At 48.1% G+C, this 25,983-nt stretch overlaps 1 protein-coding gene across 1 annotated transcript; it reads right to left on the bottom strand.

Annotated features, from left to right (window-relative positions):
- Positions 1-1,709: 1,709 nt before the first annotated feature.
- LOC308606475 (kunitz-type protease inhibitor 2-like) lies at positions 1,710-24,446 on the bottom strand. Its single transcript, XM_081217396.1, has 6 exons — positions 24,346-24,446; positions 9,583-9,753; positions 4,781-4,834; positions 4,094-4,255; positions 3,698-3,733; positions 1,710-2,369 (listed from the first exon to the last, which is right to left on the bottom strand). The coding sequence occupies exons 2-6, from the start codon at positions 9,623-9,625 to the stop codon at positions 2,203-2,205; spliced, it is 462 nt and encodes a 153-aa protein (XP_081073522.1). The 5' UTR covers positions 9,626-9,753; positions 24,346-24,446; the 3' UTR covers positions 1,710-2,202.
- Between the last annotated feature and the right edge of the window lie 1,537 nt (positions 24,447-25,983).

Raw genomic sequence — 25,983 nt, 5'->3', positions numbered from 1 at the left:
TTTACCCAGTTGCTTCTGGAATAGATTTCTAAGCCCTAATGGACACAAGCCTTTCCCCCAATGTACAGTCATCCCTCCAAGATATTGTGTGTTCAGTTCCAGACTACCACAACAAAGCAAATATCACAATAAAGCAAGTCACATGAATTTTTTGATTTCCCGGTGCATATAACAGTTATGTTTACACTATAGTCTATTAAGTGTGCAATCGCATTGTGTCTAAAATAACAATGTATATACCTTAATTTAAAAATACTTTAGGGCTTCCCTGGTGGCACAGTGGTTGAGAATCTGCCTGCTAATGCGGGGAACATGGGTTTGAGCCCTGGTCTGGGAGAATCCCACATGCTGTGGAGCAAGTAGGCCCATGAGCCATGGCTACTGAGCCTGCGCGTCTGGAGCCTGTGCTCCACAACGAGAGGCCGCGATAGTGAGAGGCCCGCGCACCGCGATGAAGAGTGGCCCCCACTTGCCACAACTAGAGAAAGCCCTCGCACAGAAACGAAGACCCAACACAGCAAAAATAAATTAATTAATAAACTCCTACCCCCAACATCTTCTTTAAAAAAAAAAAACTTTAAATGCTAGCCATCATCTGACAATGCAGGGTTGCCGCAAACCTTCAATTTGTAAAAAAAAAAAAAAAACTCCAAAAACCGAAAACACCCCTGCAGTATCTGGGATGTGCAATAAAAGGAGGTATGTATGCATAGAATGTGGCCTTTTGGCCTGAATGGATTTCTAGGAAGGGTCAAGGAAAGAAGGGCTTATTGTCTTTTTGTTCCAATTTATTTGTAAATAAATTAAAAAACAAAAATCATGGATGCCAAAGTGGGTCATTAAAAAAAAAAAAAAGTGTGGCATGACCAAAATTGTTTTTTTAAGATTTTTTCCCTTTTTGTTTTTAATTATTTATTTATTTATTTATTTTGGCTGTGTTGGGTCTTCGTTGCTGCATGCGGGCTTCCTCTAGTTGTGCTGAGCAGGGGCTACTCTTCGTTGCGGTGCGTGGACTTCTTGTTGCGGTGGCTTCTCTTGTTGCGGAGCACGGGCTCTAGGCATGCAGGCTTCGGTAGTTGTGGCTCACGGGCTCTAGAGTGCAAGCTCAGTAGTTGTGGCACATGGGCTTAGTTGCTCCACGGTATGTGGGATCTTCCCGGACCCGGGATCAACAAACCTGTGTCCCCTGCATTGGCAGGCGGATTCTTAACCACTGCGCCACCAGGGAAGTCCCTAAGACCGACATTTTAAAAAAGTGAAATAGAGTAAGAAAGTATCAGAGCTTACCACAGGTGGTAAGGCTAAGTGTTGTTTGGTGAAACTTTATGGGCACTCAGTTGGAATATAAGATGTATTTCATTCAAGAAGATCTGAAAGATGCTATTTTTTTTTTTTGCCATACGCGGGCCTCTCACTGTTGTGGCCTCTCCCGTTGCGGAGTACAGGCTCTGGACGCGCATGCTCAGCGGCCATGGCTCACGGGCCCAGCCGCTCCGCGGCATGTGGGATCTTCCCGGACCGGGGCACGAACCCGTGTCCCCCGCATCGGCAGGCGGACTCCCAACCACTGCGCCACCAGGGAAGCCCTGAAAGATGCTATATTTTTAGGAAGTCTGTTTCTGGAATGGGACATCTCATGTAGTGTCCTGTGGTAACTTTGGTAGAGTTTAAATTAGCATTCCCACAAAGAAAGAAAGCACATACTGAAATTTATTTTAAAAGGGAAGGCCGTGTTTATTAAACTTGTACATTTTACTTTCTTCCTTTCAGAATCCTAATTTAAAAAACTTATGTTTCTGCTTACTTTAAAAAAAAACCAGAAAACAAACAAAGGAAACTATTAAAACATCACTTGTGATGGGAAAGGAGGCAATAGGATTCAACATAAGCTAAGAAAACTATACCTGAAGCAAAGAAATAAATCGAAGAGGAACCCACTCCGATCTAGGGCTAGAACATCTGCAACGTGCACAGCCCTTCATTAAGAGAATTTCCAAAGCAAACCCATCCTGGGAGACCAGGGAGCAGCCCTCTTACCTTCTGGATTAACAACCAGGCCAAAAGCCCTAATGATCGCGCAAATACAGACAAATCACTCTATTTGAAAAAGCACACACGTGTTCGACACTTGTCTCTCCTCCCTTCGCAGATTCTCTTCATTAACAGGGGGTTGAGGAGGGCAGCCCCTTGGCGACAGGGCATTCACAGGACGTAAGTGTTCTTGACCAGGTGCTCCTTGTCGTCCCCAGAGCTCCAGACAGTACGGAGGGTGCGCTCCTGGTTCCTCCGCGCCACCCTGATCAGGCAGGCCACGGAGGCTCCCAGCAAGAGGAACAGGACCATCACGAACAGCCCTGCCAGGACCACCACTGTGGATGAGAGAGAGGCCTCAGAACCAGCAGGATGAGGCGGGCCATAGCCAGAGTGTCCACATGGGCTTGGGAGGAGGACCAGCAGCCCTTGGGCCAGACGTCCCCCCACCCCAACCCAGAAGGCTCTGGAGAACAGACACTGCTTGACAGGAAGTCCTCAAGGAGAGTCCCTACTGTCCTGAGAAGTAGGTTCCTGAGAAAAGGAGGTGCTATGCTATGTGCACATAGACAGAGTGGCTACTTGTGTTCCTCCTTTTTGAACAAAAAATCCCCACTTCAACTCTGTACTACCCTGCCACCTCTCTGGGGCAATCTGCACAGGAAAAGCACACATCTCTGGTGTGTGTGTGCAAACACCACCACCCCCCCCAACCAGCCACAGAGAGAGATGTGGCCCTGCAGCTGGCTGGGGTGGCTGCCTGTGGAATGACGGAAGGGCAGAGGCACGGGTATAATCGGAGCAGGGCCGGGAGGGGACCCTCATGCTCCTAAGGGCCCAGGTAGATTTAATAGTGGTTGCCCCACTGCAGTCCCACTGGTCAGTTAAGATGCTTTTTCTTCAGGTGGGGCTCCACCTAAGGAATGTGGCCTCCTATGGCAGCTACCCAGCTCCCTCTCCCCACTTGGCTGCAGAATTGGACAGGGTCAATTCACTCTCCATCTCCAACCCTCCAGATCCCTATGCCTGGCAAACCAGGTTCCAGCTTCATTTCTCTTCTAAAGCAGAGCAGACACACAGGCCAGGCCTGGACTCCTTAACAGGGAAACAGGTGGAAAGAGGCCAAACCAGTGTGGCAGGTCTTTTGTGCAAACACTACCATCCATGATTCAGGCTCAGAATCAGAAACAAAAGCTAGAGGAGGCCTAGCCTCCTTGTCAGACCAGACTGCTTGGGAACAACAGCACTGGCTGGGGCCATGCTCCACCCACACATGGCAAGGGCTTTCCACCCTCCTTTGTTATCACCCATGACCAACTCTCTACACCCCATGGCAGTAGAGTTCCCCCCCAAAACCTGGAGTTAGTCCCAGGCCTGAGTGCAGCAGATCCCACACACCTAAAACAGTAGGAGGTGTCCCCCAGTCCCCCCGAGGCTGCCTAGGCAGAGACGGCCTCACTCCTAACCCGTTTATGTACACTGTACAATGGGACAAACATCCACCACATGTTCCAAGCTGCCTGGCCATTCTCATGCAGAAACACGACTTTCTAACAAAACGATGTTTACAGTGAAGGATGATGTGCCCGAGACGACATGAGCCTGCAGAAAACACAGCTGAGCTTAGTCAAGGCAGGCAGGTGGAGGGGGGCAAGGGGCCGTTTACCTTTAGTGCGGGGCAGGGCAGGATACAACTGCTTGCCTGGAAGAAAACACACAACCCTGAGGTCAGCTTTCAGCCCTCCTCCCCTCACAGCTGCAGCCACCTGAGGATCCCCCTCAGCCCTGGGCCTTCACGCTCTTTCTGAACGACTTCTTCCAGCTCCTCTGAGGGTTCTGAGACCTTGACACCCCAGTAGGGACCTAGGACACGTGTGCCCAACAGCTGGGGCCAAAGCCCACCCCTTTCCCCACCAGGGAGCCAGAGAAGACTAAGGGCAGAGTCCAAATGACAGCATTTGCAAGGCCTTCATTTTAGGGATGAGGAAAGGGACTGGTGTCCTCTCAGGAGGGTTCATCTGCCCACGGCTGTTTCTTGGATTTAGGAGTCAGGCAGACTCACCGAAGCAGCGCTGCATGCACTCCTCCTTGGAGAGGTAGCTGTTTTTATTGCCCCGGCATCCGCCGTAGATGAAGTTATCACAAGAGTTCTTCTCGGCATTAAAGTACCAGCGTGGGAAGGATGCGCGGCAAGGCCCAGTGATGGCCTTGGCAGTGCAGTGCTCTGGGAGTGAGACAGCCCAAGGGATACAAATTAGCAGGGCCCAGGAGAGGTGAATGGAGCTACAATGCTCCCAAGCAGTCCTATGGCTGCCAGCCAATGGGGAAAACCTCTCTGTTAAAAGAAACTTGGCCATTACAGACGTGGCCATTCTGGCCCCCATTTTCAGGCATCTTTCTCTTTATGGCCAGACTACACTGTTGTGGAGGTTATTCTATGTCAGTCACTGTTGTAGGCTCTCCATGTGCTAACTCGGTCTCTGAACCTTCAGAGGGGTCTCCACTAGGCCCCTCATGTCACAGTCAGGGACTCTGAGGCAGGGCTACAGCATCCCGCCCACAGCGCAGCCGGTGGGAGGCCGAGGGCCTGCTGGGGCACATCCTGCTCCCTGCTGCCCCAGGGCATGCTCAGGAGTCCTAACACCTGGGAAAGGCCGGCAAGCCCTGCTCTACAATACCCGTCATGGAAATCCGCACGTGTGTCTCAATTCCCAATGAAGTAAGAAAACATGTTTTTTAAGAGGTATACCTTCATAGTTGAAAATATCACCGGACAGGTCATCAGAATCCTGCCTTCTGGGAACTGAAACACAAACATCCGTGTCAGGGAGGCTGGAATGGACACAGGACACGTCGCCTAGCTGGGGCTGAGTCTAAAAGGGCCCACCGAGGGAGCGTAGACACTCTGGCACCTGGAAGGGAGTGGAGCCCCCCTCTGTGGGCAGCTTTGCTCCATCACCTCCCAGTCCTAATGGGCTCTACGGCACACACAGAATGAATGCTGGATGGGGAAGCCTGCCTGTCACCTCAGGGGTTACTATGGAAACTAATCCCAGCCACAGTTTCTGGGGTGATGAGGAAGACCAGAGGTGTCCACTCTCGGACACAGGGAGGAGGGTCCCTTATTCTCTTGGGGGAATTTTCTTCTGAAACAGGACAGAAACCAGAGTTATGATGCCAGTTATGATGCCCCATGGCTCTGGATGACCTTGCAGAGGCCAGCCTGGGAATAAGCAATGAACCCAGGCAAAGCAATGGTCAGGACAGTCACAGGATTCCTAGCCTAGCAAAACGGGAAAGTGACTTTAACCTAACTCTCAGCATTCTGCAAATCCACTGAACTAATAAATGCTCACTCTCATGTGGGTGCTGAGGTCAGAGTCAAAGGACCAGAATCAAGACTGCAACCAGTGTGTGGCCAGTGGCTGACCGGGGGCCATCCTCAAATGGGGTAGGGGCGGACTCCCTCCCTCCACAGCAGGTCTCGCCCGGCAGAACCCACTGCCTGGGGACTGGCCTTTGGGAAAGCTGGACTGGACTTCCCAGTGCATCTGAACCACTCACCCCCGGCTCCTGATGCAGAGGCCTTTAAGCATAAAGGAGGAATGGGGCAGCTGCTGTCAGCACTACAAAGCAAGCTAACACAAAGCTCCAGGTCAAGGACTGCAGTGGGAATGGAGGCGGGGGTGGCAGAAGACAGAGGACTCTTAGCACAGGGAGGGAGACGGACAGCAAGGACGACACGGAGCAAAGGAGATACAGCAAGCAAGGAGGTGGGATAGGGCAGTGAAGACAGCACGAAGGCTGAGGCCAGGGGACTGGAAGCCAGCCCAAAGCGGGGGAAGGGGTCTGAGCCACTTGCAGCAGTAGCCACAATCCCTTATCCCCCAGGAGGAAGCTGAGGTCAGCCAGGAAGCACTGTAGAATCCCTCAGCCCTCTTGGCTGCTGAACTCCCCAGCGCAAGGATGCTGGCCAGGAGCCGGAAGCTGGCAGCCCAGGCAGAGCCCCTGTTCGCCAGCTGTGAGTAAACAGAACCAGGAGGTGGAAGCCCTTGTACAATGCCCAAATTACAAATGTCCTTTCACATTAGCCACCTGCATGGCCCTCATTCCATCCTGGGTCTTTTTCAGAACCTACCACTTGGGACAGAGGAATGTGCTCCATTCCTGGACAGATCATGGATGGTGTTTACTACACGAGGACAAATGAAGAGCACAGTGAGAAAGTGTACCTCCAAGATTGCCTGGTGAAACAAAGCAAGCTGTATTCCTGAGGAGGCTTGGGCCTGTGTGCCTCTCACAGCGACCCCATTTCTCCTTTATGTGGGCCCTTCAGTGCACATGCTGGACCACAAACCTGCCAGAACTTGGAAAATAAGGAACCAAGACTGTCCTTGGGGGTTAAATTTTAAGATCAACCAGCTGGGAATCAGAGCAAAGACGTGTGAAATGACATTATAAAAAGACAGAATGGCTTCCAGGGCCAAATAACCTGTTGAACTGTATTAACTCACCCAATGAATTAAAAAAGTGAAGGCCGTGGGACTTCCCTGCTGGCGCAGTGGATAAGACTATGTGCTCCCCAGTGGTTAAGAACCGGCCTGCCAATGCAGGGGACACAGGTTCGAGCCCTGGTCCGGGAACATCCCACATGCCACGGAGCAACTAAGCCCGTGCACCACAATTACTGAGCCTGCACTCTAGAGCCCGTGAGGCACAACTACTGAGCCCGCGTGCCACAACTACTGAAGCCCATGTGCCTAGAGCCTGTGCTCCGCAACAAAGAGAAGCCACCGCAATGAGAAGCCCGTGCACTGCAATGAAGAGTAGCCCCCGCTCGACACAACTAGAGAAAGCCCGTGCAGCAATGAAGACCCAATGCAGCCAAAAATAAATAAATAAGTAAATAAATAAATTTATTAAAAAAAAAAGATACAGGTGCATTAAAAAAAATGACTACGCACTCCCAATGCAGGGGACCTGGGTTCAATCCCTGGTCAGGGAACTAGATCCCACATGCATGCTGCAACTAATAATTCGCAGGCCACTACTAAGGAGCCCCGCGTGCCGCAACGACGAAGCCCACCTGCTGCAACTAAAAAGCCTGCCTGTTGCAACTAAGGAGCCCACGTGCTGCAACGAAGACCCGGCACAACCAAATAAATAAATAAATATTTTTTAAAAAGTGAAGGGTGGGGCTTCCCTGGTGGCGCAGTGGTCGAGTCCGCCTGCCGATGCAGGGGACACGGGTTCGTGCCCCGGTCTGGGAAGATCCCACATGCCGCGGAGCGGCTGGGCCCGTGAGCCATGGCCGTTGAGCCTGCGCGTCCGGAGCCTGTGCTCCGCAATGGGAGAGGCCACAACAGTGAGAGGCCCGCGTAGCGCAAAAAAAAAAAAAAAAAAAAAAAAAAGTGAAGGGTGTGCTCAGCACTGTGAATGTACTTCATGTTACTAAACTGTGCACTTAAAAATGGTTAAATGCTAAATTTTATGTTATGTGTATATATATATATATATTTTTTTTTTCGTGGTACGTGGGCCTCTCACTGTTGTGGCCTCTCCCGTTGCGGAGCACAGGCTCCGGACGCGCAGGCTCAGCGGCCATGGCTCACGGGCCCAGCCGCTCCGCGGCATGTGGGATCTTCCCGGACTGGGGCACAAACCCGTGTCCCCTTCATCAGCAGGTGGACTCTCAACCACTGCGCCACCAGGGAAGCCCATGTTATGTATATTTTATCTTGCACACACACAAAGCTAAGAGGGTGGGTGGAAATGCAAAAAAGGGAGGAGCGCTGGCAGGGTCCAGGAGGGAGGAACCCTCCCTTGTGCAGAGGCGTGGGGCTGGCCTAACCTGATGCTATTACACGTTCCCATCACAAAGCAGCTCCCCCAGTTCTGCCTCTCCCCTCATCAAGCAATGTTCTGGGAATGTCGCTGAGAGGTTTGCCTACACACACTAAGGGTGCAGGCACAGGGACAGAAGTGTCTGGTCCCTTTGGTGGTTCTGGTTCTCATTATAATTAATTAATAAACTGGCATTCTCATTATCATTTGGCTCCCCACAGAGCTTGCCTGCCTGGGAGAAAATATGTTGCCAAAGAGAACGCCTCAGGAGCTGTGCAGTGCAGCCACGCTCGGGTGCCAGCAAATGAGCTTTCCGGGACCTCAAGGCTGGGGCCAGACTCTGGCTTGACCTCTAGGAAGATAGCTGTCTGCCTTCTCCCAGCAAAACACTACACCCTGTGGCTCCTTGCAGAGACATGCCGCCTTAATGCCCACTGTCCACTGCTTGTGTTCTTAACACTTAACTTTCCCCCTGAGAAACCAAGGAGTAACCAGAACGGAATGTACATTTGCAACTGTCAACGCCTGATTGGACCGCAGCTGATAGCGGAAAACCGTATTTTTCTCCATCACCATCTGGTAAGGTTGCCAGTTGCCCCCCAACCCCCGCCCCAAAAGTGAGGAACTCATCTGTACAATCCAAAACTAATACCAGCCACCTCGGCTCTCCAAACACTTGTTGAGCGCCTGCCGGGCACTGGGCACACAAAGGTCAATAAAATGTTCCTCAAGGCACTCAGTCACTGCTGGGCTTGTGTGTCTGCGCATTATGTTTTAAACCTCAGTTCACAGCCAAGACCACTGTTGTCTTCCTCTCTTTACACACAACTTTCATAAGCTTATCTGATTTCTGAATGCAGAGTTCAAAGCCAAGAGAGATTACAGCCAGTGCGGTGAGCACTGAGGGCACCAGCACATTCTGACACAGAATCATAATCCAGAGTCCAAACATTGACACCAAGCTGTCGGGAAAGGATGCAAGAAGTCCCGTAACAATGTTAAGGAAATCGCCAATGAAAATCTTTGACAGTTTGGCTGGCCCAATCAGCGGCTCTCTGCAACACCTAGGAAGGATCAGGCCCCAGAGGGCCAATATCGCACTGCCATCAGGTCTCAAGGAGCCCCTCGAGGCTCCGTTCAGAGCCAGTGCACACTGTTGTGGGGCTTTACGTTTTTATTTACACTGGGATGCTCTCAGGGTCAACAGTATCTTGATTCCACAGAATCCCTCACGAAAGCTGAGAGAAGAATGGGTTCCAGAAGTATGTTCTAGTTTTAACTTGATTCATAACTTGGCTGGCTGGGTGAGCTCCTCAAGTCATTTGTCCCAAAGGTAAAAATAACCCAAATGCCCAGGAAGCAAGGGGGGCAGCCCGTCTGAGTAGACCTGGAGGACTCTGCTCAAACCAGGCCTGGCGTGGGACCTGCTCTCAGTAGTGGGAGAAGGGAAGTTGGGGAGAAGACGCAGTCATGTCACCCCTCCCCTGGCTTCAGTCTGCGGCCTACTCTCCCCTTTCTGGGAAGAGGAGGGAGGGTACTGCTGTGAAACCACCGTGTGGGCGACCTTCACACTGTGCCTGTTTCTTCTGCTTTTAAAAACGTCTCCCAGTTTCAGCAGTGAAGAACTGGCAAAGAGCAAAAGGCAGCTATGTCCCAATTAATAAAGTGTCTCTAGATAATAAAACTTCCCCAACAGAACTGTCTTACCTGTGACACCAGCACACTTTGCAAGACACTCCTCCTTGGTCATGTAGTTATTGTCATTCCCTCCACAGCCTCCATACACAAACTGCTGGCAGGATCCATCAGTGACATTGTACCACCACCTAGGGATGGAGGCCCGGCATTTTCCCACACTCTTCGAAACTCGGCAAAAATCTAAAATACAACCAACCAGAGACCAGTTAGCTTGGCAGGGCAATTCTGGCAAGACAGAACATGCACAGACCTGTAGGAGAAGGCCCACAGCTTTCCAGAGCCCCAAGAGGAGAACCAGAGCCTTAAGTTGCAGCACAGTTCCTCTGTGAACTGTTTCTGAAGTGTTGCCATCAGGCTTACCTAGTGATTCCTTCTTTGTATAGGAAGGCATCATCTAACAACAAAGACACCAACCCACCAGACTGAACTGAATTTCAGCTGCGTGTTGATTTTGTCCCTGCCCCCATTATCAAACACACAGACATCCAGTATAGAAAAAGGACTTTCAAAGGCAAAAAAATAGACTGCAGGACCCTTCTGGATATGTTCCCATCAAACTGGGCCAAGGGGAGCTTAGCACTGAAAGGCCAGAGCTGGGACTTCCCTGGTGGCGCAGTGGTTAAGGATATACCTGCCAATGCAGGGGACATGGGTTCGAGCCCTGGTCTGGGAAGATCCCACATGTCACGGAGCAACTAAGCCTGTGCACCACAACTACTGAGCCTGCGCTCTAGAGCCCATGAGCCACAAATACTGAGCCCACGTGCCACAACTACTGAGCCCACATGCCACAACTACTGAAGCCCACGCGGCTAGAGCCCGTGCTCCACAACAAAGAGAAGCCAGCGTGTGTCCCTGGTGGCGCAGTGGTTGAGAGTCCGCCTGCCGATGCAGAGGACACGGGTTCGTGCCCCGGTCCGGGAAGATCCCACATGCCACGGAGAGGCTGGGCCCGTGAGCCATGGCCGCTGAGCCTGTGTGACAGAAGCCTGTGCTCCGCAACGGGAGAGGCCACAACAGTGAGAGGACCGCGTACCGCCAAAAAAAAAAACAAAAAAACTTCAAAAAAGTCAAAATACTATACTTCGGTAGACCCAGCTTAAAATCAAAATGAACCAAAATGCAGAGCATGACTTATTTCTTGACACCCCGTTTCACTGCCTTCACTAAGCTTGATGCCAGGCACATTCTACGCACGATTTCTAATAGTCACAATAAAACTGTGACTCATGCAGTAACACCCCCACCCCTGCCCTTTACAAAGCAGAACACTGAGGCTTTGGGTAGGTTAAGCTAAGCAAGCAGCAGAGCTGTATATGAATTCAAATTGGTCTGATCAGAGAGCGCAGGCACAAACAAAACGACCCCTTGGATGGAAAGAAAGAAAAAAACCACTATAGTGACGGGCCGTGGGAGAAACATGAAACTGAAGTTGCCTAAAAGCCAAAACATTCCTCAAGGCTTCATCACAACTGGAGGGCTCACCAAGGCCAGGCCCTCTGCTAGGCCTGTTTATGGCGACACTCAATGACAGGGTCATAGATAGCACCATACCAAAGAACTGGCCAAGGCTGAGGGGAATCGGTTGGACAATTTTCAGGAAGTTATTCCTTAATAAATAACTGTTCTTATTAAGAGATGACAAAATGATATACTGGTCTCAGAATAGTTTTGGAAAACAAACATGAAAAATATGTTTCAAGTTCTATTTCTGTGCTCACAAATGCTACTGCAAAATTAAATACGTTCTATACGTTTTCAAAACAGAATAAGAAAATCAGGGAAAAGCTGAAGAGCACCAAATTTGGATACACTTGCTTCAGAATATGGAAACATGGAATTCCTGACTTTAGGAAACAGTAACATTCTCTTGGAAAGTATTAAAAATGGTTAAAATCACACAATATCTGATATATGAACCTAAATTACAAAACCCTGGCAGGCATTTTGAACATTGGCTATTACAAAATTGCCCGACAGACTGGTCTTTGTCATAGAAAACAGGTTTCTCTGGTTCTAGAGTTGCTTGAGCTTTTTTTTTTTTAATTTTTATTTATTTATTTATTTATTTTTGGCTGCGTTGGGTCTTCATTGCGGTGTGCAGGCACTCTGTAGTTGCGGCGAGCGCGGACTACTCTTCGTTGCAGTGTGCGCGCTTCTCATTGCGGTGGCTTCTCTTGTTGCGGAACTCGGGCTCCAAGGTGCGCGGGCTTCAGTAGCCGTGGCTCGCGGGCTCTAGAGCGCAGGTTCAGTAGTCGTGGTGCACAGGCTTAGTTGCTCCGGAGCATGTGGGATCTTCCCAGACCAGGATCAAACCCATGTCCCCTGAATTGGCAGGGGGCTGCTTAACCACTGCTCCACCAGGGAAGTCCCTTGATACACTTTTTACTCCCGTGGGTGCTATAAACTGAAGAACACCAACTTCTTGCCTCACTGTATACTAATAAGAAAGCCCTGGATCACCTCACAAGCTTGGAGCCACTCATGAAATGGTCCTTCTCCTCCCCCCAGCTGTTTTCTCTAGAGCGAAGCTCAGTAAACTTTTTTTTTATGATGGGCCAAATAGTAAACACAGGCAGAATAGTGTGAACTCGTGCACAGCAATGGGAACAATTATGATTGTTCCGTGACCTTTAAAACGAAAAACTGTGGGCTATAAATGAATAGAATAATAATAATAAAAAAACCAAGATGAATATTTATTTAGTACACTATAAGTTAAAACATTAGAAACTTCAGAATTGGGGCTTCCTTGGTGGCGCAGTGGTTATGAATCGGCCTGCCAATGCAGGGGACACGGGTTCGATCCCCGGTCCGGGAAGATCCCACATGCCGCGGAGCAACTGTGCGCCACAACTACTGAAGCCTGCGCACCTAGAGCCCGTGCTCCGCAACAAGGGAAGCCACCGCAATGAGAAGCCCGCGCGCAGCAACAGACCCAACACAGCCTAAAATAAATAAGTTTATGAAAAAAAAAAAAAAAAACTTGAGAATAGAAGTGTTTAATCTTCTTTGTAAATAAATAAGTCGCCAAGAGTAGTCTGAACAGTCCTTGTGAAGGTCTTTACTCATATAACTCATGATACACAACAAGCATCTTCTCAGTTCGCCTTAGTGAAGTGTCACACCTCTTTCTAGGTTTGGATCAGCTTCCAGCATTTTATCCTTTGCCCTTCAATGACACAAAATTGCTGAGAGTTGCTTGACTTTTTCTGGAAGTTTCTGCCAGCGACACTTCCACTGGATCATCCTTTTATTGTCACAACTACTTTCCTCATTTCTGTCGATAAGCTCCTCTGGCTGCATATCCGGTCTCAAATGGCAAGCAGTGTCCACATTCCCACAGTTAACTCATTCTTCTATCACTCTGTTTATATTCAATTGGAATTTCACTTCCAGTGTTATCACTTTTTCTCTTTGCTACACTTTGGTGGTTTTTTTTGGCCAACTTCCTCTAGTGATTAACCATTTTTGTAAACTGTCACGTATACCGGGAAACAAGGAAGCAACACAACTACATGCTTTGCTGTGTATGAACTGAGTAACAGATGTGCAGTGACCAATCACTATGCACATGTGTGATTTACACAATGATTTGTGACTGAAGAGCTAGTAGCTGAAACTTGTGCTGTACCCAAGTACTCACAGTTAGTTTATTGTAGTAACGGAAGTCTGTGCATGTTGAAAACTGTGCAAAGCAAGGACTGCCTTTCTTTCAAGCTTCATGGGTCACCTAGCCTAACTATTCAGCTCTGTCATGGTAGCATGAAAGCAGCCTAAGGCAATATGTAAATGAACGACCATGGCTGTCATTCCAATAAAAATTCATTTCATATAATTTTTACGCCTTAAAATATTCTTTTGACTTTTTCCAACTATTAAAAAAACGCAAAAGCCATACTTAGCGTGGAGGCCGTATGTAGGCAGTGACTACGAGCTGCACTTTGCCAATCACTTCTTTGGAGAGTGTTGCTAAAAACACCCTGCTCAGATTTTCCACACGCCCCACCCCGTCATATCACAGAACTCAGCACGTCCTACAGGTGTGGTCAGATGCTATCACATAGACTCCTAGGGCTCACATTTCTATGACAACACTGACCACACCTTCCTCAGGTTAATCCTTTGCCAAAAATGCTGCAGCACACCCTTCCATCACTAAAGGCAGCTCTATTCTTTTCATTAAAGCCACTTAGAATTCTAAGGATAATGGCTAAGGGAAATGATTTGCTACAATAATCCTCAGACATCTGAAAATACTATTTTATACAAAAAAATAGGAGAGAATACACTTCACTCCTCAGTATCAAAAAGTAAACAAGAAGAATCAATTAATTCAAGAGTTTCAAAGAACAGGGGCAACTATTGCCATATCCACAAAGGGCTTGGTGCGCACAGACCTACAACAGCTGAAAATTCACCACCAGAACACCCTGTTCGTGCTAGTGAAATAACTTGTGAGACATCCGCATAATCGAATACTCAGAGCTGTTTAAAATAGACAACTGGGGCTTCCCTGGTGGTGCAGTGGTTGAGAGTCCGCCTGCCAATGCAGGGGACACGGGTTCGTCCCCTGGTCCGGGAAGATCCCACATGCTGCGGAGCGGCTCGGCCCAGAGAGCCATGGCCGCTAAGCCTGCGTGTCCAGAGCCTGTGCTGCGCAACAGGAGAGGCCACAACAGTGAGAGGCCCGCATTGTGCAAAAAAAACACAACAAAAACAAACAAACAAATAAAAAAATAGACAACTACGTATGTGCTGGTATAGAAAAGTGTCTGAGAGAAGAACAGCAAAAGAATGGTTTACATATTATGATTCCTTTTTAAATTGTTAATTTAGATATGAATCTACCTTTAGGGAAAGTGACTAAAGGAGGGAGAAGCTTTTCCAGTTTTTCTTTTCCATGTGTATCTTTTAGTACAATTTGAGTATTCTAATTTTGTGAATGCATTACTTGTATTTTCTTTAAGGGTTTTATCTGGAGAGTGGATTATTGTCATCCCTTTTGTTTGCTTAAATTTTTCAGTTAAATATTTCATGGTAAATAAAACTGAAGGTACTAAATTCCCTAGTATCCTGAACAGTAGTAAGCAACAAGTGTTTGGTGAATAGCTAATATATGTAAATAGGGCGATCATATAATTTATCCTCCAGATTAAGACACTTTTCAGAGTGAGAAGGGGTATTCTTTTTTTGGTGTGTGTGTGGTACGCGGGCCTCTCACTGTTGTGGCCTCTCCCTCTGCGGAGCACAGGCTCCGAATGCGCAGCCCAGCGGCCATGGCTCACGGGCCTAGCCGCTCCGCGGCATGTGGGATCCTCCCGGACAGGGCACGAACCCGCGCCCCCTGCATCGGCAGGCGGACTCTCAACCACTGCGCCACCAGGGAAGCCCGAAAAGGGGTATTCTTAATAGTTACCGTGGGAAACACAGTGGCATAAATTGGAACCCTCCAAGGTAAACTGAGCTGAGTAGCCATCCTACATAGAAGGCACCCACTGGGAATGTAGTCCTTGACCTCCAGGGGTTTACAATTAAGTTAGAGGGCTTCCCTGGTGGGGCAGTGGTTGAGAGTCCGCCTGCTGATGCAGGGGACATGGGTTCGTGCCCCAGTCCGGGAAGATCCCACATGCCACAGAGCGGTTGGGCCCGTGAGCCATGGCCGCTAAGCCTGCGAGTCCGGAGCCCGTGCTCCGAGTGGGAGAGGCCACAACAGTGAGAGGCCCGCGTACCGCAAAAAAAACAAAAAACAATTAAGTTAGAGCCACAAGACTGGCTTGGATAGAAGAAGAATAGAAAGAAAATCACACAAGGTAAAATATTATAATCACACCCTAAATTCAAAGGGCTTGTAAGCCACACAAGGTACAAAGGAAATGAGCAAAGGCTCTGGTATAGGGAAGTGACACAATAAGGAAGAGTCACTTGGCAAAAGTGTGTAGGACAGATGAGAGGACAGGGCCTGTAGGAAGCTGTTCTGGTAAAGGACCAGTGTGTGCAGGAATTCCTGGCTGCCTCTTACTAGCCCACTGTTTTGGGGTGGGGATGGGAGGCAGCTTTCCTAACCTCCCTGCCCACACATTTCCTCATTCATAATAAGGGAACAATAATACATGCAACAAAAATGTATAAACCTCTCAATAAAGCTGGAAAATGTATAAACCCAGTATTCTTCAATTCGGCAAGCCCCACATTCTCTGATTTAGGCCCGGCTAATCAAAAAAAAGTACAGATTTTAGAGGCTTAGAGTATCGAAATCAGGCTCTTGGGAGGCTTAGGAAGATAAGGCAAAGCTCTGATTATAGACCTATCATATCTGTGACATAATTAGAAATATGTATTTGGTCCCTCCCCGCCTGCCCTTCCTGATACAGAGCTCCTAAAACTCTTGTAATTTCCTGAGAGCTGGAGCATGTTCTAATATTTGTTCTTTGACCCACGTTTCTGACACAAGAACTAAAACCCTGGCAATCTCTGTAGTAGTACGATTGTCTTTTTGTATGCCAATGAATTGAGAGTGGCTGGGGGAGCCCTAGAAAGCTTCAGGGTGGGGGCTGGGGGAATTCCCTGGCGGTCCAGAGGGTAGGACTCCTCGCTTTAACTGCAGAGGGCCCGGGTTCAATCCCTGGTTGGTGAACTAAGATCCTGCAAGTCTTGTGGCACGGCCAAAAAAGAAAAAAAAGGATGGGGGCTGGTTGTCAGAAAAACCAAGGCAAGATTAAAGGGTTGGAACTTTCAGCCCCACCCCCTATTCTCCGGGGAGGGGAGAGGGGTGGAATACTGAGTTAATAATCAATCATGCCTATGTGATGAAGCTTCCATAAAATACCCCAACTGAAGGGGTTAGGAGAGCTTCTGGGATGGTGAACACATCCACATGCCAAAAGGGTGGCTCACCCCAAACTCCACAAGGACAGAAGCTTCTACACTTGAGAACCCTTCCAAACCTCTGTCTTCATTTAGCTGTTGATTTGTATCCTTTATAATAAACTGGTAAACGTGTTACCCTGAGTTCTGTGAGCCACTCTAGCCAATTGGATCCAAGGGGGTCATGGCAACCCTTGATTTATAGCAGGTTGGTGAAAATGACAGGGGACAACCTCGGACTTTGACTGGCATTTGAGGGGGGAGAGGGAGTCTTGAGAGACTGAGCCCCTAACCTACAGGATCTGTGCTCACTCCCTGCGGTTTCAGAATTGAGTTAAATTGCCGAACACCCAATCCGTGTCTGCTGAGAACTGCTTGATGTGGAAAAACCCATACATCTTGTATCAGAAATATTCTCTGTAGTAAACAGGAGAGTTTCCTCTTTAAAATTCCTTCAGGTTACAGTGAAATCTGAAATGTCAGCACGAGAACTAACTTGAGGACAGTATAAATACAACTCAGCCCAAGCTGAAGTGAAGGCCTCTCTGTGTGATTTGTACCCATTCTGGATCTACTTAGTATAAAAATGTTTTTTGACAAGTTTGTTAGCAATAAGTCCCATTTTGTGGCACCTAGATTTGTGTTTCCCGCTGTGGCATGCACCATTTATTAATCTTGAGGTTATCTTGACCATGGCCTGTCTGGGAAAGGGCATTTGCTCAATGTAATTTGAATTCACTGGTGAGTAATCAAGTGGGGAGATTCAGCTGGCTTTCCCTCCATAGGTCCCATTGAGTTAAATTCTGTGGACTTGCAGATGCATTTCTTAAAAACAATTCAAATGGAAGGGACTTCTCTGACACAGGGACCAATCATTAAGAGTGTTGTGAAAATTAAAGGCGTTTTTTACTCCATTATAAGAGCTTAAAACATTTGGCACAGAGCTTTGAATAAGTAGTAGATATTATATTTTTATGAAGACCAGACTACTGTAGGAACAGTGGGAATGAAGATAAAGGGAAGGATGACACATTTCACTAGTGAGTCCAACGGAACGTGGTGACTGACAGGATAGAGGGGAAATGGAAAACCAAGGTACAAACTCAAGTCAGTGAGTCGATCAAACCAACCCAACCATCACTCCTTCCCTTTGTTTTTCTGCTGTGCAACCACCTGCCGGGCCTGAAGACACCAAATTCCTTATCTTCACCTACAGTAAGACAATGGCAGACTATCACACAGATCAAAGTCCTGCAACACTACAGTATCAGGAGATTCAGAGGTCGGAGACAAGAAAATAAGAAAAATTATGCCTTGGTTACCCATTTGGACTTCAAGTTATCTTTTCACCGAGCAATGAGAGAATAGTAAAGCTCTGTGTCAGTGAAGAGGTACTGAATACCAGGGAGGCCGATATTCAAGGCTCCTTTAATTCTACTGTGCCAAATTCCAAGTTGACATGTATTTTACAGCCAGTCTTATTTCAAGGTGACCTATAAATCCAGCTATTTTGCTTAGTTGCATAGGTTCTACATACTTGAAGCCTTCTGTTTCCAGTACGGAAAGCTACTAACTAGCCACATCCTCTAGGTTCTGGTGCCTGGAAGTTGTCATTATTAGGATAAGTCATTCAGAAACTTTAAAATGACCCCTAGGTATCTATGAGGCAAGAACATGTACAATGACAAATCCAACCCAAATTATAAGGCTCATACAATCTTGCTGTTTCCGATATTTCATCTTGGCATTTTAGATACAAAATATTTAGCTATAAAGGGTCACCTATTCCATCAACCGCCGGCACAATGCAAACCACCACTCCTAGCCACTGTCACCGCACACTCACCACTCAAGCAGGACTATACGTCCCGCCCTTACCTAAAGTCATAACTGGAAGCACAGTGCTCCATCTGAATAATGTGTACGGAAGGGCCTCCCTGCTGGCGCAGTAGTTAGGAATCCGCTTGCCAGTGCAGCCGACACGGCTTCGAGCCCTGATCCGGGAAGGTCCCACATGCCGCGGAGCAACTAAGCCCGTGCGCCACAACTACTGAGCCCGCGCTCTAGAGCCTGTGAGGTACAACTACTGAGCCCACGTGCCACAACTACCGAAGCCCGTGCGCCTAGAGCCCGTGCTCTGCAACAAGAGAAGCCACCGCAGTGAGAAGCCCGCTCACCGCAACTAGAGAAAGCCCGCGGGCAGCAACAAAGACCCAACGCAGCCAAAAACAAACAAACAAACAAATTTTAGAAAAAGGTCCTAAATGTTAAAAAAAAAAAATTTGTAAGGAAACAGTAGTTTCAAAGTCTTTCATGGAATTGTCTGTTAATTCACATTCAGGGGTTCTTAACCTTTTTTGAAACATGGACCATTTTCAGAAACTCATTACAGCTAATGGACCCTCTACCTAGAGCAATGTTTCTCAACCTTTTTTTCCATTACCACCCCACCCCAGGAGCCTTTGTAGACGTGTTTTTCCTAAGCACCACACTAAATTTCAATACCACAGACATATAGGTATCTATGTAGGCCTTTGAAAGCCCTTATAATAGCTATATTATATAGCTATATATTATTTCATCCCCACCCCCACCCCGAACATGTCCTAGACTCTAAATGACTGACCCTGGAATAAACACGGACAAAGTACCAAATATGAACTCAGGAACTTCAGATTACGGGGCTTCTGAGGCCAGGGAGCTAGGCCCCCATTGGTGAGATCTATCTCAAACACTTGCCCTCATTTCTAAAATGGCTTTCCAATCATGAAAAATGTGCTTCAAATAAACTTCAAAGTAACTAACTCCAAAGTTCCTGGGCCTCAGCATCCAAGTTCCAGCACTCCTTCATAAGTTTTCAAAAAGGTCTTGTCAGAAACAAGTGAAATGACATTTGTGACCAGGATCACACAAGGACATCCATAATCGACACACTAATGCTCCTGGGGTCATTTGCAAATTCCTCATTAGTCATGTGACCAATGGGCCACCAAGGCCTCCTGGGGTTAAGTCATTTCAGTGTGACCCCTTCAGGGTTCTCTCCTGCCTCACATGAATCACAAGCTACCTCATCCCTTATTTGGCCTGTCAGTCTCAGGACATGGCAAGCAGAGGTTTGGCTGCCTGGCCAGCTACCTGAAGACAAGCCTGAATGTTGCAAATGACTCTGGGGATAGGTAAAATGAGAAACAGGTTGGGGGCTGGCTTTCTCTATTACAGGCTGACTTCTCAAATACTGACCAGGGCAAAGGAATGTTTCTGGTGGCAAGGGTCCACTTTCCCTCAGTGGACCTAAAGGCAAGCCCCTCAATGTTCTTCAGGTATAGTCACCATTTGAGCCTCAGAGGCCATGTTTTTAGTACTAAGCACACCAAACCTTACCTTACTTTTTTCTTTTTTTTTAATTGAAGTATAGTTGATCTACAATGTTTCAAGGGATACAACAAAGTGATTCAGTTTTATATATATATATATCTTTTTCAGATTGTTGTCCATTATAGGTTATTACAAGATATTGAATATAGTTCCCTGTGATATATGGTAGGTCCTTGTTGTTTATTTTATATATAGTAGTGTGTAGCTGTTAATCCCAAATTCCTCATTTATCCCTCCCCCCACCTTACTTTTCTTTATAGTACTCATCACCAAGTCATCTATTCATTGTTCATTTATTTATTGTATTATCTTCTTCTCATTACAATGTAACTGCCATGGATAGGGGCGGGAGGGTGTCATCTGTTTCATTCAGTGCTTTGTTTCCAGGGCCTAAAACTGTGCCTGGCACTTGGCAGGTGTTCAATAAATATGTGCTGAATAAATATTTCAAACTGTCCTGGAACTAAACTGTCTTGCCTGCGAGTTAAACAAGTGCCTTTTCTGTGAAGGACAAGAATACTACGAGATGCTGCTTTGGAGAACTCCCAGCTGATCACCAACACCAGCTGCACTTTCCATCTTATCTGTCATCTTCTCTTTGGCTACTCAGTTTACAATTATCTATGGGGGTGAGGAGAAGAAAAAGGAGTGGTGACTAATAATATGCTTCTTGGAGATTTACTGGAAAGTTCACTCTTTCAGTCAAAGTTCTGGGGAAACTAATTAATCGAAGAGGTTGATGCTCATGGAAGATCACTTCAAAGTGTGGTGGAGGCTCTCACATGAATGCTGCTGCACTTGTCTCCAGTGGAAATTCCCAAGAACAATCAACGAAGGGCTATGAGCGAAGGAACCATTTCCACAAGTTCTGATGCATAAGTTATTGGCAGCAGGAACTACACTTAACTGACCACTCCTAAAAGGAATTTCTGAGGTTCTATTCTGAAAAGGAATATATTATCTGCCTTTGTATTGATCGAAATTATATATTTGGGGGCACTCCAAATACCAGGACTTATCACCTGAGAAGAGATTAAAAAATCATGCACATTTGTGGCCACCTGATAAGCGGTGTTCCCTAACAACAATAACACACATACACACACTCACTGCACTGTACAATTTATAAGTAGCTATTATGTTTTATCTACCTTTGTTTCCTAAATGGGGCATACTCTTAACATGGGAGTCACAGCTCTAATGCTTAGAAGATACAGAGGGCAGGCCAAGTGAATAAATACAGGCTGAGAAAGACAGTCTTCTTTGACCTTCCCAAAAGAAGTACTTGGCGCCACCCCATGGGTGCTATTGGGAACACTGGACTGGCACCGCCAGATCTTCAGGTTTTTCAGGCAAAGCCAAAAATAAAAATATTTCATAAAAAATTCTCAATCCTAGAAACTGTACAAGTCACATAAAGCCTGTTTGAAGCCTGCTGGGAACAGCCAGTTTATAATCTCTACGTGCGTCCATGCAGACTGGCACTCTCCCTGAATGCTACGAACACCTAAACACCCACAGAAGTATCAGCTTTCCCCCACCTCCATCTGCAAAGGTCTAGAGTCAGGACACTTTGCCAAGCCTCCAAATGTCCACTATATCCCACACCCCTTCCTATCTGCCCTCCACCACCCAGTGCCTCACCAACATTGTCAGTCTCGAGACCATGTGACTCTCCTATCACTTGCTTATCACCACATCAGCCCCAGACTCCAGTTACCCTTCATCACCATACATCCTGTTTTGTCTGCATCTCCCTTCCCCCAACTCCTGGAGTCTCTGATACTCATGGCCTAACTTAAGCAAAATCTCTCAGTTCTTCAATCTCTTCTCTGAACATTCTTGTCACTTTCTTACTCTAACTGAACCCAGCTCTCCCCTGAAGATATAGCTTCTCTTGTGCCCTTCCAAGTGGGCACTGCTTCGACACCATTCTCCCTCCACCCTCAGCACCCAGTTATGAATCTCATCATCAGAGTAAATCGTATCCCACCTTGTGGGTCATTTGCTGACCCAGGTCACTGCTCCTCACTTCTCCATGATTTCAGCTCCTGGCTCACTGTCACTCCTGCTGCTGCTCCCATCATCAGTCTTGGTGATTTCCATATCCAGACAGGCGATCCTCCAACCATCCTGGCCTCTTGGTTCCTAGACCTCCTCTCCTTCAGTGATCTTGCCCTCCCTGCAGCCGCTCCCTCCATGGTCACCCCTAGACCTTGTCTCAATAATTGCAGCCTCTTCAGAACCTCATTTTCATGCATCTCCCTCATTGCCCACTGTATCCCAGCTTCCTAGTCCAGTCTCTTCAAAATCTCAACTCCAACAATCCACTGGCCCTACCACCTTTCCACTACCCCTCAGCCTCCTCATGTCTTCACACAGATCATTATGATCACCCCCCCTATACACATTCATTTCACACTTCCCCCCCCCTCCACCATACTCATCTGGAGGTACCTGTGCAGCTGTGTGTGGCTGGAGAAACACCTCACTCTTAATGGATGACCTTGCTTCCTGAGAAAAATCGAAGCAATCAGAAGGGGTGGAGGGATAAAAACTACCTCCTGCCTCAGATTAAGTTGTTGAAACCTTTCATACAAATACAACTTCAGATAAGCAAGGGCATTAGTTCACCCAGCCAGATAGGAGTACTTCTGAAAGGTCAGTAGGTCCAGCCAGCTGCCGCAGCTGGGGAAGCCACTGGGAACAAACAGAAAAGGCCTCTGCAGCCTGACCTGCCTTTGTCAATTACTATTGTGTGACCTTAGGCAAGATCTGTAACTTCACCACCACGCCAGGTTGTTTCAAGGATTAAGGGATGCACAAGAGCTCAAAGTAAGCAATAGATGTTAGCCCCAAACTCAGTTTTGATAAAGTCCCAGGCCAGGTAACTGCAAGGTATATCCTAACATAATTAATTCCTCTAGAAAAGTCCAGAAGGGCTGACAAATTCTAGTTCAGACCACAAGAATGAGCAACACCTGCATTCCTAACTCCCTGGAGCTGAGTCTCTCCCCACTGGCTCTTAACACTACTCCCCACCCCCCAACTCAATTTTTCCTCTCTGCCTCAGGCATAGGGAAATTAACAGTCTTCAGAAGACACCACAGGCGATGACTTGGTGCACATACATCCTGCTTGCTTTCTTTCCATCCACAACGCTGGCCTATAAAGCTACCTGGCTCCTGCCTATTTTCCCCACTTGGCATCCTCCTCCAGGCCCCCACCTCCCCCGCCCAACACACTCCTGCTCTAGTCACGCTGTTATCTCTTTTCCTCCAATACCACCAAGCTTGCTCCGGCCTCAAGGCCTTTGAACTCCACTACTTCCAATTGGATCCTGAAGCCTCTGTGTCGCTGCCACTTGCTCATTCTTCATGTTAGACCTCAGCCGTCACTGTGCTCAGAAACCTCCCCTGACAACCAGAGCTAAAGGGGCCCCCATCATCTTACATCATCCCTGTTTGTCTACTTTACCCCGTTCAATTACGTCTTACTAATTTAATACTGTGCTGAGCGCTCTTTATTTGAATGTTTACTCCCTGTCTCTGTCTATCCCACTAGAATATAAGCTCTCTAAGTGCAGGGACCTGGCTTGTCTGGGTCACAACAGTTATCGCTGCTGCCAGCGCTGCCCCTGACACATAACAGAGGCTCAATAAATTTTGCTGAACCAACGAATTTTTCTTTCAAGAGATCTATTTTCAAAGCCTCCTTGTGGCTGTCTGAAGCAGTAAGGTTAGACCAACACTTGTTCAAAAGGACCTTTCAGGCCAAACTTCTATAGAGTTTAGAGGTTGAAACTGAGCCTTACCCTCCACCAACCTCTAAGGACCGGGCCAAGGAATCCAAGCCCAGCTTCTCAATGCCAATATTCTTCTTATACCAAGAGGCTCCCCACCCCTTGCACCCTGACAAAGTTTGTTCCCCCCAACACTTTTGCCTTGCTTTTCCTTCCTTTGGATATCACTGAGAAACACCCTTCTTCTTGGAGGCATTCTGCTGCAACTGAACCAGAAAGGTTTCTCAGGAGGCTACTGTCCAATATCCAAAAAGGTGGGGGCGAGGGCTTCTTTCCTGAGGCTCAAACGGCCACCGGGTCACCGAATCCAAGCCCCACCCGCTGCGGCTGGCCTCCCTGGGCTTTCTTGGAACTTTTCTCTGCCAGGAAGAGGCTGGTCTTCTGTTCGGCCCCTCACCTCCTTCCTGCCACAGGAAGGGGCACTGCCACTCTACTTGGTCAACAGCGCTAGTCTCCTCCCTCATTCACAGGAAACTTTTCCCAGCCCTGGCTCCTCCGCCTGTCCTCACTCCCAAGGGCTCCCAAACGTCTTTCCCAAGGTTCAGTCTAGCTACACACCCTGAGCTTCACCAAGTCGCCCCCAACTTCTTCCCCCGCCAATTCTCCCCGCTCAGACCCTGCCCAGGGCCTCCTCAGACCCCCACTTACCCCCTCGACCCCGCCCCTAACGCCCCGCCTTCGGCCTCTCAGCCCTCCACAGCTCCCAGGAGACCCGCCCGGGCCCTCACCGTGGACGCCACGTTCTCCGTCGGCCGCCTCAGCCGGGTCGTGCGTTCTGGAGTGGGGCTGCGTTCACCTGGAGGGAACCCCTGTCTAACTCACAAAGGAGACACCACAGGGCCAGGTGTCACCTGTGCCCTCACAGAATAGGGATCCTTAGCTATTCACCAAATCTTTGCTCAGCCCTCACTTTGTGCCCCGCGCTTAGCTGGGTGATGCTTGGGACACGCAGTGACCAAGACAGTCCCTGGGCCCTGCCCTCGGGGGGCGGGGACTCCCCGCACTTCAACCGAGTGACAGCCCAGAGGGTCAGGGCTGTGATAAGGGAAGCACAGGCAGAGTGACAGGGGCTGGGATGGCGAAGCCTAGAGGACTGTGCAGCCAGGAGTCATAACTGAGAGACTAGAACAGTCTTCTGTTCTAGGTCCCCAGAAAAGACAGTGTCTCAGAGGAGGAAAGGGAAAGCCACAGTGACACGGCCACTTGCTGACATCCGTCCGGAGTGCTATCGCTCCCCAGAAGTCATTTCTACCATTATCTTTGCCTGAGATAACTGGAGGAGACTGAGGGACAGAAAAGGGGAGGCTGAGGGGGAGACAGTTAGACAAAGGGGGAGACGGAGGGCAGAGACAGGAGAGACTAGGGTAGCTTAATGTTCAGGGCCCCTCACTTGCAGGTGTGCCCGTGTGTGCTCACTTGCTGGGGGTTATAATGTTTTTGGGCAAACCAGGGAAACCAGGTTGCAACACAGGAGCATTTTTATGACTTTTTGGGAAAATGTCTAAAGAAGTTGTTAAAGAGAAAACCACAGACCCCAAATGGCATCACTCGTGCTAAAGCCCATGATACCAAACCTAGATTTTAACATCTGACCTAACTGCAATTTTGTCCTTCCCCAGGAAGGTAATCTTAATCGGCCAGTCTGGAATTTCCGGCTCAGCACCAGCGAGGTAATCTGTCATGTGGGACCTCACCATTTCTACACTCCCCACGCCCCCACCCCTACCCCCGCAAAGGAAGAAGAGGTATTCTATAAGATAGATTCTCACCCTCCCACCAAAAGAAGGTGACCTGGCCTGAAATAATTCTTTCTTTTCTCTTGCTAATAACTTCCTTGCCTCCTTCTATAAAAAAACCTCCATTTTGTACAACTCCTTCACGCTCCGTTCTATTTACTAGATGGGATGTCGCCCGATTCATAAATATTTGAATAAATCCTGTAGGTCTTCAAATTTACTCGGTTTAGTAAAGCAACTACACTCCAATAACAAATTAATTTAAGAAATTTTACTCGGTTTAGTTTGGGGTTTTTTGGTTTGTGTTGTTTGTGGGGGGGTTTTTTGTTTGTTTTTAGCCGCATCACGCCGGCATGTGGGATCTTTGTTCCCCAACCAGGGATGGAACCCACGCCCCCTGCAGTGAAAGCGCGGCGGCTTAACCACTGGACCGCCAAGCAAGTCCCTAATTTTGTTTTCTAACAATACGTCTTGAGGAAACACACCTGGTTCTTCCCACCTAACTAGGTGGATATCCTTTTCTCCCTCAAAATAATCACTTTAATACCTAAAGTCGGCCAAAACTGTGTAAGCGCTAGAGCCCGCACAACTCTGCTTAGCCCCTGGGGAGCACTAACGGGTCTCTTCTCT

This window comes from Mesoplodon bidens (assembly GCF_964165515.1).
Source record: "Mesoplodon bidens genome assembly, chromosome: 18".
NCBI lineage: Eukaryota > Metazoa > Chordata > Mammalia > Artiodactyla > Ziphiidae > Mesoplodon > Mesoplodon bidens.
Note: the sequence above shows the minus strand (reverse complement) of the source record. Positions and strands in the feature narration are given on the sequence as shown.